This window comes from Dendrobates tinctorius, unplaced genomic scaffold (assembly GCF_039654945.1).
Source record: "Dendrobates tinctorius isolate UK_male_01 unplaced genomic scaffold, ASM3965494v1 ptg000332l, whole genome shotgun sequence".
Lineage (NCBI taxonomy): Eukaryota > Metazoa > Chordata > Amphibia > Anura > Dendrobatidae > Dendrobates > Dendrobates tinctorius.
In genome coordinates, this window is record NW_027361998.1 from 4,178,513 (window position 1) to 4,200,204 (window position 21,692).

Sequence of the window (21,692 nt, forward strand, 5' to 3'; positions counted from 1 at the left end):
CCAAGCTTACTGCGGAGATATAGATCAGAATGGAGAATACGCCAGAGATATGGGAGCAGAAAGGAGCATACTACAGATATATGGGTGCAAAACCAAGCTTACTACAGAGATATGAGAGCAGAACCGAGATTACTACAGCGGTATGGGAGCAGTGCCAATCTTACTACAAAGATAAGGGAGCGGAACCGAGCTACCTACAGAGATTTGGAGCAGAACCAAGCTTACTACCGAGATATGGGAGCAGAATCAAGCTTACTATAGAGATATGGGAGCAGAACCACGCTTACTACAGAGATATGGGAGCAGAACCAAGCTTACTATAGAGATACAGGAGCAGAACCAAGCTTACTACAGAGATATGGGAGCAGAAAAGAGCTCACTACAAAGATATGGCAGCAGAACCGAGCTTACTACAGAGATATGGGAGCAGAACCAAGCTTAGTACAGAGATATGGGAGCAGATCTGAGCCTACTACAGTGATATGGGAGCAGAACTGAGTTTACTACAAAAATATAGGAGCAAAACAGAGCTTACTACAGAGATATGGGAGCAGAACGGAGCTACCTACTGAGATATGGGAGCAGAACGGAGCTTACTACAGAAATATGGGAGCAGAACAGAGGTTACTACAGAGATATGGGAGCAGAACGGAGCTTACAACAGAGATATGGGAAAAGAACGGAGCTTACCATAGAGATATGAGAACAGAAAGGAGCTTACTACAGAGATATGGGAGCAGAACCGAGCTTACTACAGAGATATGGGAGCAGAACTGAGCTTACTACAGAGATATGGGAGCAGAACTGAGCTTACTACAGAGATATGGGAGCAGAACCAAGCTTACTACAGAGATATGAGAGCAGAACTGAGCTTACTACAAAGATATGGGAGCAGAACCAAGCTTACTGCGGAGATATAGATCAGAATGTAGAATACGCCAGAGATATGGGAGCAGAAAGGAGCATACTACAGATATATGGGTGCAAAACCAAGCTTACTACAGAGATATGAGAGCAGAACCGAGATTACTACAGCGGTATGGGAGCAGAGCCAATCTTACTACAAAGATAAGGGAGCAGAACCGAGCTACCTACAGAGATTTGGAGCAGAACCAAGCTTACTACCGAGATATGGGAGCAGAATCAAGCTTACTATAGAGATATGGGAGCAGAACCACGCTTACTACAGAGATATGGGAGCAGAAAAGAGCTTACTACAGAAATATAGGAGCAAAACATAGCTTACTACAGAGATATGGGAGTAGAACTGAGCTTACTACAGAAATATAGGAGCAAAACGGAGCTTACTACAGAGATATGGGAGCAGAACCAAGCTTAGTACAGAGATATGGGAGCAGAACCAAGCTTACTACAAAGATATGGGAGCAGAACCAAGCTTACTATAGAGATATGGGAGCAGAACCAAGCTTACTACAGAGATATGGGAGCAGAACCAAGCTTACTACAGAGAAATGGGAGCAGAACCAAGCTTACTAAAGAGATATGGGAGCAGAACCAAGCTTACTATAGAGATATGGGGGCAGAAAAGAGCTTACTACAAAGATATGGCAGGAGAACCAAGCTTACTGTAGAGATATGGGAGCAGAACCGAGATTACTGCAGAGATATGGGAGCAGAACCAAGCTGTCACGGTCCTGTCAGTGCCGACCTGCAGTCACCGCGGAGCAAGGACTCACCCACACTTCAGAGGGGCCCGGGGTCAGACACGGCCGGATAGTTCAAGCAAACAGGAACTGGAGAAGCTAAAGTCAGTGAGCAGTGAAGGACCTACGGTCATGTGACCACAAGGGGGCAGGGCTTAGCGTCCTGCTGTCAGAGATAGGAAAAATACTATACAGGAATTCTCAAAGTCAGAAAAAGCGGGTCATACACAGAGATAACAATAAAGTACCAGGGATGAGACAGAACGGATAATCGGGGACAGGCAGTGGTCAAAGCCAAACAGACATAGAAGGTACCAAGCAGAATCCAACAAGCAGTATCCAGAGAACAGACCCAGTCATACATAGAGTGTCAGATAAACCAGAACACAACACAAACACACTCAGGGGTCACCACACTATGCCAAGGGCGAAAGTATAACTGACGGGGATGGGAGCATGCTGAGGCTATAAGAACCTTTCCCAGAACCAGGGAGAGGCCACAATCATAAGCCCCAGGTGTGCAGGTAAGCCTGTACTGGGATGACAACCTTTAACCCCAGAATTGCCAGTCATCAGCACTGGTTCCAGACATTAACCCCACATGTGCGAGTCAAACCCGCACTGAGATCATGACACAACCTTACTACAGAGATATGGGAGCAGAACAAAGCTTACTACAGAGATATGGGAGCAGAACGGAGCTTACAACAGAGATATGGGAAAAGAACGGAGCTTACTATAGAGATATGGGAACAGAAAGGAGCTTACAACAGAGATATGGGAGCAGAACCGAGCTTACTACAGAGATATGGGAGCAGAACTGAGCTTACTACAGAGATATGGGAGCAGAACCGAGCTTACTACAGAGATATGGCAGCAGAACCAAGCTTACTACAGAGATATGGGAGCAGAACAGAGCTTACTACAGAGATATGGGAGCAGAACCGAGCTTACTACAGAGATTTAGGAGCAGAACTGAGCTTACTACAGAAATATAGGAGCAGAACGAAGCTTACTACAGAGACATGGGAGCAGAACCAAGCTTACTACAGAGATATGGGATCAGAACTGAGCTTACTACAAAGATATGGGAGCAGAACCAAGTTTACTGTGGAGATATAGATCAGAATGGAGAATACGCCAGAGATATGGGAGCAGAAAGGCGCATACTACAGATATATGGGTGCAAAACCAAGCTTACTACAGAGATATGAGAGCAGAACCGAGATTACTACAGAGGTATGGGAGCAGAGCCAATCTTACTACAAAGATAAGGGAGCAGAACCGAGCTACCTACAGAGATTTGGAGCAGAACCAAGCTTACTACCGAGATATGGGAGCAGAATCAAGCTTACTATAGAAATATAGGAGCAAAACGGAGCTTACTACAGAGATATGGGAGCAGAACCAAACTTAGTACAGAGATATGGGAGCAGAACCAAACTTAGTACAGAGATATGGGAGCAGAACCAAGCTTACTCCAGAGATATGGGAGCAGAACCAAGCTTACAACAGAGATATGGGAAAAGAACGGAGCTTAATATAGAGATATGGGAACAGAAAGGAGCTTACTAGAGATATGGGAGTAGAACCGAGCTTACTACAGAGATATGGGAGCAGAACCAAGCGTACTACAAGGATATGGGAGCGGAACTGAGCTTACTACAGAGATATGGGAGCAGAACAGAGGGTACTACAGAGATATGGGAGCAGAACGGAGCTTACAACAGAGATATGGGAAAAGAACGGAGCTTACTATAGAGATATGGGAACAGAAAGGAGCTTACTACAGAGATGTGGGAGCAGAACCGAGCTTACTACAGAGATATGGTAGCAGAACTGAGCTTACTACAGAGATATGGGAGCAGAACTGAGCTTACTACAGAGACATGGGAGCAGAACCAAGGTTACTACAGAGATATGGGAGCAGAACAGAGCTTACTACAGAGATATGGGTGAAGAACCGAGCTTACTACAGAGATTTAGGAGCAGAACTGAGCTTACTACAGAAATATAGGAGCAGAACGAAGTTTACTACAGAGATTTGGGAGCAGAACCATGCTTACTACAGAGATATGGGAGCAGAACTGAGCTTACTACAAAGATATGGGAGCAGAACCAAGCTTACTGCGGAGATATAGATCAGAATGGAGAATACGCCAGAGATATGGGAGCAGAAAGGAGCATACTACAGATATATGGGTGCAAAACCAAGCTTACTACAGAGATATGAGAGCAGAACCGAGATTACTACAGCGGTATGGGAGCAGAGCCAATCTTACTACAAAGATAAGGGAACAGAACCGAGCTACTTACAGAGATTTGGAGCAGAACCAAGCTTACTATCGAGATATGGGAGCAGAATCAAGCTTACTATAGAGATATGGGAGCAGAACCACGCTTACTACAGAGATATGGGAGAAGAACCAAGCTTACTATAGAGATACGGGAGCAGAACCAAGCTTACTACAGAGATATGGGAGCAGAAAAGAGCTTACTACAAAGATATGGCAGCAGAACCGAGCTTACTACAGAGATATGGGAGCAGAACCAAGCTTAGTACAGAGATATGGGAGCAGATCTGAGCCTACTACAGTGATATGGGAGCAGAACTGAGTTTACTACAGAAATGTAGGAGCAAAACAGAGCTTACTACAGAGGTATGGGAGTAGAACTGAGCTTACTACAGAAATATAGGAGCAAAACGGAGCTTACTACAGAGATATGGGAGCAGAACCAAGATTAGTACAGAGATATGGGAGCAGAACCAAGCTTACTACAAAGATATGGGAGCAGAACCAAGCTTACTTCAGAGATATGGGAGCAGAACCAAGCTTACTACAGAGATATGGGAGCAGAACCAAGCTTAGTACAGAGATATGGGAGCAGAACCAAGCTTACTATAGAGATATGGGAGCAGAAAAGAGCTTACTTCAAAGATATGGGAGCAGAACCAAGCTTACTATAGAGATATGGGAGCAGAACCAAGCTTACTACAGAGATATGGGAGCAGAACCAAGCTTACTAAAGAGATATGGGAGCAGAACCAAGCTTACTAAAGAGATATGGGTGCAGAACCGAGCTTACTACAGAGATATGGGAGCAGAACCAAGCTTAGTACAGAGATATGGGAGCAGAACCAAGCTTACTACAAAGATATGGGAGCAGAACCAAGCTTACTATAGAGATATGGGAGCAGAACCAAGCTTACTACAGAGATATGGGAGCAGAACCAAGCTTACTAAAGAGATATGGGAGCAGAACCAAGCTTACTAAAGAGATATGGGTGCAGAACTGAGCTTACTACAGAGATATGGGAGCAGAACCAAGCTGTCACGGTCCTGTCAGTACCGACCTGCAGTCACCGCGGAGCAAGGACTCACCCACACTGCAGAGGGGCCCGGGGTCAGACACGGCCGGATAGTTCAAGCAAACAGAAACTGGAGAAGCTAAAGTCAGTGAGCAGTGAAGGACCTACGGTCATGTGACCACAAGGGGGCAGGGCTTAGCGTCCTGCTGTCAGAGATAGGAAAAATACTATACAGGTAGTCTCAAAGTCAGAAAAAGCGGGTCATACACAGAGATAACAATAAAGTACCAGGGATGAGACAGAACGGATAGTCGGAGACAGGCAGTGGTCAAAGCCAAACAGACATAGAAGGTACTAAGCGGAATCCAACAAGCAGTATCCAGAGAACAGACCCAGTCGTACATAGAGTATCAGATAAACCAGAACACAACACAAACACAGTCAGGGGTCACCACACTATGCCAAGGGCGAAAGTATAACTGACGGGGATGGGAGCATGCTGAGGCTATAAGAACCTTTCCCAGAACCAGGGAGAGGCCAGAATCATAAGCCCCAGGTGTGCAGGTAAGCCTGTACTGGGATCACAACCTTTAACCCCAGATTTGCAAGTCATCAGCACTGGTTCCAGACATTAACCCCACATGTGTGAATCAAACCCGCACTGAGATCATGACACAACCTTACTACAGAGATATAGGAGCAGAACAAAGCTTACTACAGAGATATGGGAGCATAACCAAGCTTACTACAGAGATATGGGAGCAGAACCGAGCTTACTGCAGAGATATGGGAGCAGAAACAAGCTTACTATAGAGATATGGGAGCAGAACCAAACTTACTATAGAGATATGGGAGCAGAACCGAGCTTACTACAGAGATATGGGCGCAGAACTGAGCTTACTACAGAGATATGGGAGCAGAACCGAGCTTACTACAGAGATTTAGGAGCAGAACTGAGCTTACTACAGAAATATAGGCGCAGAACAAAGCTTACTACAGAGATATGGGAGCAGAACCAAGCTTACTACAGAGATATGGGAGCAGAACTGAGCTTACTACAAAGATATGGGAGCAGAACCAAGCTTACTGCAGAGATATAGATCAGAATGGAGAATACGCCAGAGATATGGGAGCAGAAAGGAGCATACTACAGATATATGGGCGCAAAACCAAGCTTACTACAGAGATATGAGAGCAGAACCGAGATTACTACAGCGGTATGGGAGCAGAGCCAATCTTACTACAAAGATAAGGGAGCAGAACCGAGCTACCTACAGAGATTTGGAGCAGAACCAAGCTTACTACCGAGATATGGGAGCAGAATCAAGCTTACTATAGAGATATGGGAGCAGAACCACGCTTACTACAGAGATATGGGAGCAGAACCAAGCTTACTATAGAGATACGGGAGCAGAACCAAGCTTACTACAGAGATATGGGAGCAGAAAAGAGCTTACTACAAAGATATGGCAGCAGAACTGAGCTTACTACAGAGATATGGGAGCAGAACCAAGCTTAGTACAGAGATATGGGAGCAGATCTGAGCCTACTACAGTGAAATGGGAGCAGAACTGAGTTTACTACAGAAATATAGGAGCAAAACAGAGCTTACTACAGAGATATGGGAGTAGAACTGAGCTTACTACAGAAATATAGGAGCAAATCGGAGCTTACTACAGAGATATGGGAGCAGAACCAAGCTTAGTACAGAGATATGGGAGCAGAACCAAGCTTACTACAAAGATATGGGAGCAGAACCAAGCTTACTATAGAGATATGGGAGCAGAACCAAGCTTACTACAGAGATATGGGAGCAGAACCAAGCTTACTAAAGAGATATGGGAGCAGAGCCAAGCTTACTATAGAGATATGGGAGCAGAAAAGAGCTTACTACAAAGATATGGCAGGAGAACCAAGCTTACTGTAGAGATATGGGTGCAGAACCGAGCTTACTACAGAGATATGGGAGCAGAACCAAGCTGTCACGGTCCTGTCAGTGCCGACCTGCAGTCACCGCAGAGCAAGGACTCACCCACACTGCAGAGGGGCCCGGGGTCAGACACGGCCGGATAGTTCAAGCAAACAGGAACTGGAGAAGCTAAAGTCAGTGAGCAGTGAAGGACCTACGGTCATGTGACCACAAGGGGGCAGGGCTTAGCGTCCTGCTGTCAGAGATAGGAAAAATACTATACAGGAAGTCTCAAAGTCAGAAAAAGTGGGTCATACACAGAGATAACAATAAAGTACCAGGGATGAGACAGAACGGATAGTCGGGGACAGGCAGTGGTCAAAGCCAAACAGACATAGAAGGTACCAAGCAGAATCCAACAAGCAGTATCCAGAGAACAGACCCAGTCGTACATAGAGTATCAGATAAACCAGAACACAACACAAACACACTCGGGTCACCATACTATGCCAAGGGTGAAAGTATAACTGACAGGGATGGGAGCATGCTGAGGCTATAAGAACCTTTCCCAGAACCAGGGAGAGGCCACAATCATAAGCCCCAGGTGTGCAGGTAAGCCTGTACTGGGATCACAACCTTTAACCCCAGAATTGCCAGTCATCAGCACTGGTTCCAGACATTAACCCCACATGTGCGAGTCAAACCCGCACTGAGATCATGACACAACCTTACTACAGAGATATGGGAGCAGAACCAAGCTTACTACAGAGATATGGGAGCAGAACCGAGCTTACTACAGAGATATGGGAGCAAAACCGAGCTTACTGCAGAGATTTGGGAGCAGAAACAAGCTTACTATAGAGATATGGGAGCAGAACCAAACTTACTATAGAGATATGGGAGCAGAACCGAGCTTACTACAGAGATATGGGAGCAGAACCAAGATTACTATAGAGATGTGGGAGCAGAACCAAGCTTCCTACAGAAATATGGGCCAGAACCAAGCTTACTATAGAGATATGGGAGCAGAACCGAGCTTACTACAGAGATATGGGAGCAGAACCAAGCTGTCACGGTCCTGTCAGTGCCGGCCTGCAGTCACCGTGGAGCAAGGACTCACCCACACTGCAGAAGGGCCCGGGGTCAGACATGGCCGGATAGTTCAAGCAAACAGGACCTGGAGAAGCTAAAGTCAGTGAGCAGTGAAGGACCTACGGTCATGTGACCACAAGGGGGCGGGGCTTATCATCCTGCTGTCAGAGATAGGAAAAATACTATACAGGAAGTCTCAAAGTCAGAAAAACCGGGTCATTCACAGAGATAACAATAAAGTACCAGGGATGAGTCAGAACGGATAGTTGGGGACAGGCAGTGGTCAAAGCCAAGCAGACATAGAAGGTACCAAGCAGAATCCAACAAGCAGTATCCAGAGAACAGACCCAGTCGTACACAGAGTATCAGATAAACCAGAACACAACACAAACACACTCAGGGGTCACCACACTATGCCAAGGGCGAAAGTATAACTGACGGGGATGGCAGCATCCTGAGGCTATGAGAACCTTTCCCAGAACCAGGGAGAGGCCACAATTATAAGCCCCAGGTGTGCAGGTAAACCTGTACTGGGATCACAACCTTTAACCCCAGAAATGCCAGTCATCAGCACTAGTTCCAGACATTAACCCCACATGTGCGAGTCAAACCCGCACTGAGATCATGACACAAGCTTACTACAGAGCTTTGGGAGCAGAACCGAGCTTACTACAGAGATATGGGAGCAGAACTGAGCTTACTACAGAGATATGGGAGCAGAACCAAGCTTACTACAGATATATGGGAGCAGAACCGAGCTTATTATAGAGATGTGGGAGCAGAACCAAGCTTACTACAGAAATATGGGAGCAGAACCAAGCTTACTATAGAGATATGGGAGCAGAACCAAGCTTACTACAGAAATATGGGAGCAGAACCGAGCTTACTACAGAGATATGGGAGCAGAACCAAGTTTACTACAGAGATATGGGAGCAGAACCAAGCTTACTACAGAGATATGGGAGCAGAACCAAGCTTACTACAGAGATATGGGAGCAGAAACAAGCTTACTATAGAGATTTGGGAGCAGAACCAAGCTTACTACAGATATATGGGAGCAGAACTGAGCTTACTGCAGAGATATGGGAGCAGAACCGAGCTTACTACAGAGATATGGGAGCAGAACCAAGCTTACTACAGAAATATGGGAGCAAAACCGAGCTTACTACAGAGATATGGGAGCAGAACCAAGCTTACTACAGAGATATGGGAGCAGAACCAAGCTTACTACAGAGATATGGGAGCAGAACCAAGCTTACTACAGAGATATGGGAGCAGAACTGAGCTTACTGCAGAGATATGGGAGCAGAACCGAGCTTACTACAGAGATATGGGAGCAGAACTAAGCTTACTACAGAGATATGGGAGCAGAACCGAGCTTACTACAGAGATATGGGAGCAGAACCGAGCTTACTGCAGAGATATGGGAGCAGAACCAAGCTTAATACAGAGATATGGGTGCAGAAACAAGCTTACTATAGAGATATGGGAGCAGAACCAAGCTTACTACAGAGATATGGGAGCAGAACCGAGCTTACTGCAGAGATATGGGAGCAGAACCAAACTTACTACAGAGATATGGGAGCAGAAAAGAGCTTACTACAAAGATATGGCAGCAGAACCGAGCTTACTACAGAGATATGGGAGCAGAACCAAGCTTACTACAGATATATGGGAGCAGAACCGAGCTTACTATAGAGATGTGGGAGCAGAACCAAGCTTACTACAGAAATATGGGAGCAGAACCAAGCTTACCATAGAGATATGGGAGCAGAACCAAGCTTACTACAGAAATATGGGAGCAGAACCGAGCTTACTACAGAGATATGGGAGCAGAACCAAGTTTACTACAGAGATATGGGAGCAGAACCAAGCTTACTACAGAGATATGGGAGCAGAACCAAGCTTACTACAGAGATATGGGAGCAGAAACAAGCTTACTATAGAGATATGGGAGCAGAACCAAGCTTACTACAGAGATATGGGAGCAGAACTGAGCTTACTGCAGAGATATGGGAGCAGAACCGAGCTTACTACAGAGATATGGGAGCAGAACTAAGCTTACTACAGAGATATGGGAGCAGAACCGAGCTTACTACAGAGATATGGGAGCAGAACCGAGCTTACTGCAGAGATATGGGAGCAGAACCAAGCTTTATACAGAGATATGGGAGCAGAAACAAGCTTACTATAGAGATATGGGAGCAGAACCAAGCTTACTACAGAGATATGGGAGCAGAACCGAGCTTACTGCAGAGATATGGGAGCAGAACCAAACTTACTACAGAGATATGGGAGCAGAAAAGAGCTTACTACAAAGATATGGCAGCAGAACCGAGCTTACTACAGAGATATGGGAGCAGAACCAAGCTTACTACAGATATATAGGAACTGATCCAAGCTTACTACAGAGATATTGGAGCAGAACTGAGCTTACAACAGAAATAAAGGAGCCAAACGGAGCTTACTAAAGAGATATGGGAGTAGAACGGACCTTACTAAAGAGATATGGGAGTAGAACGGAGCTTACTACAGAGATATGGGTGCAGAACCATGCTTACTACAGAGATATGGGAGCAGAAAAGAGCTTACTACAGAGATATGGCAGCAGAACCGAGCTTACTACAGAGGTATGGGAGCAGAACCGAGCTTACTACAGATATATGGGAGCAGGACCGAGCTTGCTACAAAGATATTGGAGCAGAACCAAGCTTACTGCAGAGATATGGGAGCAAAACCAAGCTTACTACAGAGATATGGGAGCAGAACCAAGCTTACTACAGAGATATGGGAGCAGAACCGAGCTTACTACAGAGTTATGGGAGCAGAACCGAGCTTACTACAGAGATATGGGAGCAGAATCGAGCTTGCTACAGAGATATGGGAGCAGAACCGAGCTTACTGCAGAGATATGGGAGCAGAACCAGCTTACTACAGAGATATGGGCGCAGAACAGAGCTTACTCCAGAGATATGGGAGCAGAACCGAGCTTACTGCAGAGATATGGGAGCAGAACAGAGCTTACTACAGTGATATGGGAGCAGAACCAAGCTTACTACAGAGATATGGAAGCAGAACCGAGCTTACTGCAGAGATATGGGGGCAGAACTGAGCTTACTACAGAGATATGGGAGCAGAACCGAGCTTACTACAGAGATATGGGAGCAGAACCAAGCTTACTACAGAGATATGGAAGCAGAACCGAGCTTACTGCAGAGATATGGGGGCAGAACCAAGCTTACTACAGAGATATGGGAGCAGAACCAAGCTTGCTACAGAGATATGGGAGCAGAACCAAGCTTACTACAAAGATATGGCAGCAGAACCGAGCTTACTACAGAGATATGGGAGCAGAACCAAGCTTACTACAGAAATATGGGAGCAGAACCGAGCTTACTGCAGAGATATGGGAGCAGAAAAGAGCTTACTACAGAGATATGGGAGCAGAACCGAGCTTACTACAGAGATATGGGAGCAGAACTAAGCTTACTACAGAGATATGGGAACAGATCCGAGCCTACTACAGAGATATTGGAGAAGAACTGAGCTTAGTACAGAGATATGGGAGGAGAACCGAGCTTACTACAGAGATATGGGAGCAGAACTGAGCTTACTACAGAGATATGGGATCAGAAAAGAGCTTACTACAGAGATATTGGAGCAGAACTGAGCTTACTACAGAAATATGGGAGCAGATCCGAGCCTACTACAGAGATATGGGAGCAGATCCGAGCCTACTACAGAGATATGGGAGCAGATCCGAGCCTACTACAGAAATATAGGAGCAAAACGGAGCTTACTACAGAGATATGGGAGGAGAGCCGAGCCCTAAGAAAAAGTAATGGAACCTGAGTGCCCCTATCACTAACTAATAATGTCCCCATTTATAACAAATAATGTCCTCTCACTGCCCACAAAGCTCTGAATATAGAGAATGATGGTCCTACATACCACAAAACACAATACGATGGTCCCCAAAGCCCTTTATTATACATTGAGGACCCCAGATCTCCCTATAAATGGTAAAATGGCTACATAGCCCTTATATAAAATTAGATGTTCTCTTTGCCCCTAAATATAGTATGAAATCCCCACTGCCCTTATGTATATACAGTTGAAACCAGAAGTTTACATCCACTATATACTGTATAAAAACACAAATCTGCATGTTTTTCTCTATCTGAAATGAAATCAGAATAAACCTTTCCCGTTTTAGGTCATATGTGTCTATTTATATAGTGTATGGAAACTTCTGGTTTCAACTGTATAGTATCATGGCCCCACTGCCCTCTATATATAGTATAAAGGTCCCCACTGCACCAAATAAATAGTTTGGTGGCCCCAGTTGCCCCGGTGTATATAGTAGGACGGTCCCAGTTCCCCCATATACTGTATATAGTATGATGACCCCAGTTCCCTCATATATAAAGTATGATGGTCCCACAGCCCCATATATATAGTGTGAAGGCACCAGTTCTCCCCATATATATAGTAAGATATCCCCAGCTCACCCCATATATATGATGACCCCAGTTCCTATATATACAGTTGTGGCCAAAAGTATTGACACCCCTGCAATTCTGTCGGATAATACTCAGTTTCTTCCAGAAAATTATTGCAAACACAAATTCTTTGGTATTATTATCTTCATTTAATTTGTCTTAAATGAAAAAACACAAAAAGAATTGTCCTAAAGCCAAATTGGATATAATTCCACACCAAACATAAAAAAGAGGGTGGACAAAAGTATTGGCACTGTTCGAAAAATCATGTGATGCTTCTCTAATTTGTGTAATTAACAGCACCTGTAACTTACCTGTGGCACCTAACAGGTGTTGGCAATAACTAAATCACACTTGCAGCCAGTTGACATGGATTAAAGTTGACTCAACCTCTGTCCTGTGTCCTTGTGTGTACCACATTGAGCATGGAGAAAAGAAAGAAGACCAAAGAACTGTCTGAGGACTTGAGAAACCAAATTGTGAGGAAGCATGAGCAATCTCAAGGCTACAAGTCCATCTCCAAAGACCTGAATGTTCCTGTGTCTACCGTGCGCAGTGTCATCAAGAAGTTTAAAGCCCATGGCACTGTGGCTAACCTCCCTAGATGTGGACGGAAAAGAAAAATTGACAAGAGATTTCAACGCAAGATTGTGCGGATGTTGGATAAAGAACCTCGACTAACATCCAAGCAAGTTCAAGCTGCCCTGCAGTCCGAGGGTACAACAGTGTCAACCCGTACTATCCGTCGGCGTCTGAATGAAAAGGGACTGTATGGTGGGAGACCCAAGAAGACCCCACTTCTTACCCCGAGACATAAAAAAGCCAGGCTGGAGTTTGCCAAAACTTACCTGAAAAAGCCTAAAACATTTTGGAAGAATGTTCTCTGGTCAGATGAGACAAAGGTAGAGCTTTTTGGGCAAAGGCATCAACATAGAGTTTACAGAAGAAAAAAAGAGGCATTCAAAGAAAAAAACACGGTCCCTACAGTCAAACATGGCGGAGGTTCCCTGATGTTTTGGTTGTTGCTTTGCTGCCTCTGGCACTGGACTGCTTGACCGTGTGCATGGCATTATGAAGTCTGAAGACTACCAACAAATTTTGCAGCATAATGTAGGGCCCAGCTGTGTCTCCCTCAGAGGTCATGGGTCTTCCAGCAGGACAATGACCCAAAACACACTTCAAAAAGCACTAGAAAATGGTTTGAGAGAAAGCACTGGAGACTTCTAAGGTGGCCAGCAATGAGTCCAGACCTGAATCCCATGGAACACCTGTGGAGAGATCTAAAAATGGCAGTTTGGAGAAGGCACCCTTCTAATATCAGGGACCTGGAGCAGTTTGCCAAAGAAGAATGGTCTAAAATTCCAGCAGAGCATTGTAAGAAACTCATTGATGGTTACCGGAAGCGGTTGGTCGCAGTTATTTTGGCTAAAGGTTGTGCAACCAAGTATTAGGCTGAGGGTGCCAATACTTTTGTCTGGCCCATTTTTGGAGTTTTTGTGTGAAATGATCAATGTTTTGCTTTTTGCTTCATTCTCTTTTGTGTTTTCCCATTTAAGTCAAATTAAATGAAGATAATAATACCAAAGAATTTGTGATTGCAATCATTTTCAGGAAGAAACTGAGTATTATCTGACAGAATTGCAGGGGTATCAATACTTTTGGCCACAACTGTACATATATATATATATTGGCTTCAGTTCCCCCATGTATATAGTAAGATGGCCCCAGTTCCCCCACATATATAGTAGGATGGCCCCAGTTTCCCCACATATAAAGTAGGATGGCCCCAGTTCCCCCACATATATAGTAGGGATGGCCCCATTTCCCCATGTATATAGTATGATAGTCCCAGACCCCCCCTGTATATAGTATGATAGCCCCAGACCCCCCCGTAGATAGTATGATGGCCCCAGTCCCCCCATATATATAGTAGGATGGCCCCATTTCCCTCATATATATAGTAAGATGGCCCCAATTCACTCATATACATAGTAGCATGGCCCCAGTCCCCATATATACAGTAGGATGGCCGCTGTTTCCCCCCCATATTTACAGTAGGATGGCCACAGTTCCCCCCCATATATACAGTAGGATGGCCGCAGTTCCCCCCCATATATACAGTAGGATGACCGCAGTTTCCCCCCCATATATACAGTAGGATGGCCGCAGTTTTCCCCCATATATACAGTAGGATGGCCGCAGTTTCCCCCCCATATATACAGTAGGATGGCCGCAGTTTCCCCCCCATATATACAGTAGGATGACCGCAGTTTCCCCCCCACATATACAGTAGGATGGCCGCAGTTTTCCCCCATATATACAGTAGGATGGCCGCAGTTTCCCCCCCATATATACAGTAGGATGGCCGCAGTTTCCCCCCCATAAATACAGTAGGATGGCCGCAGTTTCCCCCCCATAAATACAGTAGGATGGCTGCAGTTTCCCCCCCATATATACAGTAGGATGGCCGCAGTTTCCCCCCTATATATACAGTAGGATGGCCGCAGTTCCCATCCCAAATATACAGTATGATGGCCGCAGTTTCCCCCCCATATATACAGTAGGATGGCCGCAGTTTCCCCCCTATATGCACAGTAGGATTGTCACGTGGACCCGTCCTGTGTGACGCGACCAGCAGGCCGGCAACAAGACGCGGCACGTGATACTGTCCTGTGTGACACGGCTCGCAGGCCGGTAACTAAAATGACAAGACAAGGGGTAGAGAAACAGTTACAACGGTGGGCCCTGCGATAGGGAAAGGGGACGTGGAGACCTCCTGCACTCCCCTGAGTCAGTGTCCCTAACGCTCCTAATGTTCCCTATGCTGGTTCCGCACAGGGCGCCGATCAGGATACCTAATAACCCTAGCACACCCTACATCTATCCCTTGCTAGGAAGCTGGGTGACACAGGCACTGGCCCCACCGCTGTACTAATACACACTAAGGAAAAACACAAACAGGGAAACCCCACTTAGCTTTACTCTGTTGCACTTGCTCCTGGCAACAGAGTCCACCACCAGCATGCAGCTCTCCTCCTGAATCACTGCCACCAAGATCTGTCAGAGCTACAAGGAAATCCCCTATGATTCTTTCCACAACAGGGCTAAGACAGAGCTGCAAGGAACGCTCTCCAGCTCCTTCCTCCACAAAGGATGGTTGAAATGAACACTATCACCAACACTGATTGCAACACCTGTGACTCTTTTATAGCAGAGCCAGCAATCACACCTGCATTATAAACATGTGCACTTAACTAAAGAAACAGAGTGCAATGACGCTCACCACCACCGGGACAAACGACACCACAGTGCAATAATCCTAATGGCCACCGGGGGCAAAAAAACAGCCCTAAGCACAGCTTAGAAAAAAAAGGTTACCTGTGCTTTTTATCTGTCATGATCCAGCATGGATCATGACAAGGATGGCTGCAGTTTCCCCCAATATATAGAGTATGATGGCCGCAGTTTCCCCCCCCCATATATACAGTAGGATGGCCACAGTTTCCCCCCCATATATACAATAGGATGGCCACAGTTTCCCCCCCATATATACAGTAGGATGGCCGCAGTTTCCCCCCCATATATAGTAGGATGGCTGCAGTTTCCCCGCCATATATATAGTAGGATGGCCGCAGTTTCCCCCCCATATATACAGTAGGATGGCCGCAGTTTCCCCCCATATATACAATAGGATGGCCACAGTTTCCCCCCCATATATACAGTAGGATGGCCGCAGTTTCCCCCCATATATACAATAGGATGGCCGCAGTTTCCCCCCCATATATAGTAGGATGGCTGCAGTTTCCCCGCCATATATATAGTAGGATGACCGCAGTTTCCCCCCCCCAATATATACAGTATGATGGCCGCAGTTTCCCCCCCATATATACAGTAGGATGGCGGCAGTTTCCCTCTATATATACAGTAGGATGGCCGCAGTTTCCCCCCTATATATACAGTAGGATGGCCACAGTTTCCCCCCATATATACAATAGGATGGCCACAGTTTCCCCCCCATATATACAGTAGGATGGCCGCAGTTTCCCCCCCCATATATACAGTAGGATGGCCGCAGTTTCCCCCCCCATATATACAGTAGGATGGCCGCAGTTTCCCCCCCATATATACAATAGGATGGCCACAGTTTCCCCCCCATATATACAATAGGATGGCCGCAGTTTCCCCCCCATATATACAGTAGGATGGCGGCAGTTTCCCTCTATATATACAGTAGGATGGCCGCAGTTTCCCCCCCATATATACAGTAGGATGGCCACAGTTTCCCCCCCATATATACAGTAGGATGGCCACAGTTTCCCCCCTATATATACAGTAGGATGGCCGCAGTTTCCCCCCCATATATACAGTAGGATGGCCACAGTTTCCCCCCATATATACAATAGGATGGCCACAGTTTCCCCCCCATATATACAGTAGGATGGCCGCAGTTTCCCCCCCATATATAGTAGGATGGCTGCAGTTTCCCCCCATATATACAGTAGGATGGCTGCAGTTTCCCCCCATATATACAGTAGGATGGCTGCAGTTTCCCCCCCAATATATACAGTAGGATGGCCGCAGTTTCCCCCCCAATATATACAGTAGGATGGCCCCATAGCCCATTCATATAAAAATAATAAAGTTTATACTCACCTCATCTTGATTCCTGGTACCGCGGCCTCCGTCAGTGTCCTCTTCTGGCTTTCAGAGAACTGGAGCGACGCGAGACAATGATGTCATCGCGCCGCCTGCGTGCACATCACAGTCTGTCTCATAAGCCGCAGACCGCGGCCAGCAGGAGCTCATGGCTGACATCAGTGTACCACTCAGAGTACGCTGATGATGTCTCAATCGCAACTTGGGAGACAGACTGTGATGTGCACGGCCGACCGTGTCACTATCTGCTGCCAGCTGGCGGCCGCATCACATCACAGCACAGCTGAGCAGACACGGCCGCGCGCAGTTCACTGTGCAGGGCCATCAGGCGGCCGGCCCTGCACAGCTGCTGGGGGAGCGGCCCGGGGGGCATTTGCCTCCCTGCCACACGGCCCAGCCCGCCCCTGAAGACAGTACAGAAAAAGTGAATGAGATCCCTGAAGTCTCATGCACACGTTGCTTATTTTTTTTCTTGCAGATTTGCAGCAGATTAAAATCTGCATAATGTCAAATCTTGCAGCGTATTTCACCCGTACTAATGGGGAAAATACGTAACAAAAGCGTGGGAAAAATGTGGGAAAATAATAAATGTATTTTACACAACTTTCTTCCTCCCAACACATTAGGATATGCAACAGAATTTTCTCCTGCAAATCCTGAATGTGTGCACATAGCCTGTCCTGGGTCCCCATCATTCATTATAAGTTCTTGATAGCATCACAATGTATTGTTAGAAGAGGAGGACACTATCAGGGGCTTGGCACCCTCCTCCACTACTCAATTCATTTTACATCCATATCTAATGTCCTCCTCCACCTCCCCCTGTTCATAAGTCCATTAAAGTCCCCCTTCCTCCCATCCCAATCCCCCTCACCCCTCATTGTCCTCCCCCCCGCATACCATCATTGTCCTCTCCCCCACCCCCATCATTGTCCTCTCCATCACCTCCATCATTGCCCTCTCCATCACCTCAATCATTCCCTTCTACACCACCCCATCATTGCCATCACCCCAATCATTGCCCTCCCCATCACTCCCATCATTGCCCTCTTCACCACCTCCATCATTACCCTCTCCACCACCTCCATCATTACCCTCTCCGCCACCTCCATCATTGTTCTCCCCCTCCACCTCATCATTATCCTCTCCACCACCTCCATCATTGCCTTCTCCTCACCACACCCATCATAGCCCTTTCCACCACCATTATCATTGTTTTCTCCACCACCTCCATCATTGCCCTTTCCACCACCTCTATCATTGCTTTCTCCCACATCACCTTCTCTCCCCCAATACCATGCATAAGGGAGAAAAGTTAGGAGGCCACCCATATCCATTAGTCTGTCAACCAAAGCCGCCAATATCAGCAGGCTTGGCCACTAGGTAATGTATAAGGGGGTCTCCAGATGATGTCAGCGGAGGAAGGATCAGCACATTGGAGTTGCAACTACTGATCCTTTTGTTCTGGCAGCTGCTCTCATAGAGAACACAGGAGCACTCGGCTAAGAGTTACAGTATATGGGGGTGCCGGGGAACCCTCGGAGGCCGAGAACTATGTGCAACGTATCATCTGTTCAGTCTCCAGCATTGTCGCAACAGCCTGTGACCCAAAGCTGAAAGTAAAGGTCCAATGTCCTGCTCCTGCTCTGAACATGGAGGTCAGTGCAGAAAATAGAGGCAGTCATGTGATTGTGATCTGAGCCGCTCGATCACTAGTGATCTGGGAGTCTCCATTGATAGCAGGAGGAAATGACTTTTATGGAGGTCTCAGCATGGACGGGTCCATTCACCACATATATCTTATGTAATTGCCAATTGATTACAGTAGTTTTTTTTTTTCATTTTATATTCTTTTATAAACACTTTTTATAAAAAAAAATTCGATACTCAGCGACCCACAAATCTGGCATACAGGGGAACCTTAGCAATGGCTGATTGACACATACGGAGTACATTTTCTATAGGGGTCATCTGGGGGGGCTTGCTAATTGGGAAATATGTGACTGTCAGCATATTTATGGGACGTCCGATCACGCGTATGTGCAGATATGAGCCGCGCGCCACCTCCTCTCCTGTCACCGGTCTAATACACGGCTCTTTCATGGAAGGTGTCTCTGTGTATTTCAGGTTGGAATTCTGGACATCTTTTGTAGATTAAAATTGGAAATCCGTCCCAACCATAATTTACTGAGGGTTTTTTTTTTCTTTATTCTGCACTCTACATCTGTTTCCCTTTTGTGGTCTTTTGGTTTTTCTATTTTTTTACCCGACGCGTTTTATAGGTTGGCCAATCTATTAAGAGCGAGGAAGGAGAGAGCCGGAGAGAGTTGACTTTCTAATGATATTTTATTTCCTGTACCAGCTCCATTATTTAATTCAATCAAGTAGAAACAATCGCGGCGTATTACGTTTACACCACGCGTTTCGCTCTCTGGGAATTTTCATTATTTTGATAATGAAGTTCAGATGAAGGGAGTCACTCTCCGCTCGGGATCCAGGCAGAGCTAATATATGCTAGATTAGATTTTGATTACATTAGGGCATAACACGTAGAGCTGAGCAGTTTCTGGGGCTTCGATCCTGAATATACCCAGAGTCCTAGCTGGCAACAGGCAAGAGGAAATCTCAGTTATAGCAATTAGGTCCTTAAAGGGGTGTTCTAATTTAAAAAAAACCTCAAGGGGCTTCTTTAGTTCTGGAGGACCCAATGCACCGGTGCTGGTGCACCTACCATGTAATTCTCCGGTTCTCCACTGGGGGTGCTGTAGGAGAATCCAACACTTATTGAAAGGTTCCTCTACTGATCACTGAGGATCGCAGGAGTAGGATTAACCTGCAATCAGTTTCTCATCAGGGATTTTTCTAGCTAAGACATATGAACTGATTCAATTGGTAGATAATAGAAAATGAAGACATCCATCCTCAATTCCAGCTATTTGGGTCAATGCTAGAAATTAGCAAATCTCTCTCAAAATTATTTTTGAACAGATTCGGTCCGAATCGCAAGTGTCCTAAAAAAGACGCTTCTGATGCACCAAGGTCTCTACAGACCCCGACGAAGGGAGGTGAGGGGTTAAAAAGTAATAAAACACTTAAAGAAGTATTCCCATCTCCAACATCCTATTCCAACATGTGGTGGTAAGTGTAATAATAATAATAATAATATTAGCGAATGCCTCCAATTAGAAATGTAGTATAGTTTTTCTGATTCACTATGTCTCTTTTCTCAGTGCAGGGCATTGCAGGACCTTAGGTATCCATGGTTACGAGCACTAGCAACTACCTATCCCACTATATCAGTGGTTGTAACCATGGATACCTAAGGTCCTGCACATGAGGAAAGAGACATAGCGAATCAGAAGAACTATACATATATATATATCCATGGTTACAACAACTATCAACTAGCTGACAATCACTATATCAGTGGTCGTAACAATGGATACCTAAGGTCCTGCGCATAGCAAATCAGAAGAACTATACTACATTTCTAATTGGAGGTATTAGTTAATACTATTACACCTACTACATATTGGGATAGGATCCTGGAGATGGGAGTACCCTTTACTGCTCGCCTGTCCTTACGCCGTAGCTCCTTTGCCCTCCATGCCGGTCGAGTTCTTCCGACACTGGCTTTATCGGTGGCGTGACCTCATGCCTCATGGAGGCCAGAAGAACCGAAGATGAGTGTGGAGGACTGGAAAGCTGCTGCAGCGCCATCATCCAGACAGCTGTAAGCAATGCATTTTATTTTTGAGAATTCCCCAAATTTCGCCATTTTTCATAACAAATTTGATTCATTACGGCCCAAATCAAACATGTCTGGCCACCGGCTACCATTATAGTATGGAGAGATGACACCATTTCTTTATATTTAGGTCCAGCGAATGGAAGGAAATCCCGGCGCTGCGGGCAGCTGGGGTCGATCGCTGCTCTGAAGTACGCGGTGGTCGGACTCTACTTACTGGTCTTCCTCATCCTTGTCGGAGTGTTCATCTTGGCAGGTGAGCTCCCTGGATAGATTAAAACATGTCTGTCTTAGAAGTCGGTCGATGTAATGGTGACAACAGGCGATGGCCACATGTGACTGTTGTGATGACTATTATTTTTAAGGAGTCCTTAGATTTACTGCAGATTCCGTATGGATAAATCATCAGGCCAGCAGTTGCCTAATTGATTTTAATGAGAACTCTGTAATGCTTTATGTTACCTGTGGGGGGCGCTGCTGGGAAATCAAAGACTTGTTCCTGATTTTCTAGATTACAGATGATTCTTGGGTGTCCCAGCAGAAGGACATACAGGTCATTTTAGAGCTAGGGGCCCTTCTGAAAAAGGGAATTATCCAAAGCAGAGAACATCTTTTAAGCCTCTTTTCATGGAATTCAGGAAAGTGAAGCTGGTGTACTTGCTTTAATCCACACATAACGGCCACATAATCCTTTTCTAAAGTTTTTGCACTTGACAAAATTGCTCATTTCAAAGGAAAAATTTCCAAACATATGATACAGCCATTCTGACATGGATTTTCACAGTCAGCACCCCAGCATCATCAGGTCCAA

The 21,692-nt window shown here is 45.8% G+C and overlaps 1 protein-coding gene across 1 annotated transcript in view; it reads left to right on the forward strand.

Annotated features, from left to right (window-relative positions):
• The window catches only part of SCARA5 (scavenger receptor class A member 5), a 410,475-nt gene that overhangs the window by 122,572 nt on the left and 266,211 nt on the right, over positions 1–21,692 (forward strand). The window contains exon 3 of the mRNA XM_073561962.1: positions 21,012–21,137. Within this exon, the coding sequence (XP_073418063.1) occupies positions 21,012–21,137 (126 nt within the window). The remainder of the gene's footprint in view (positions 1–21,011; positions 21,138–21,692) is intronic.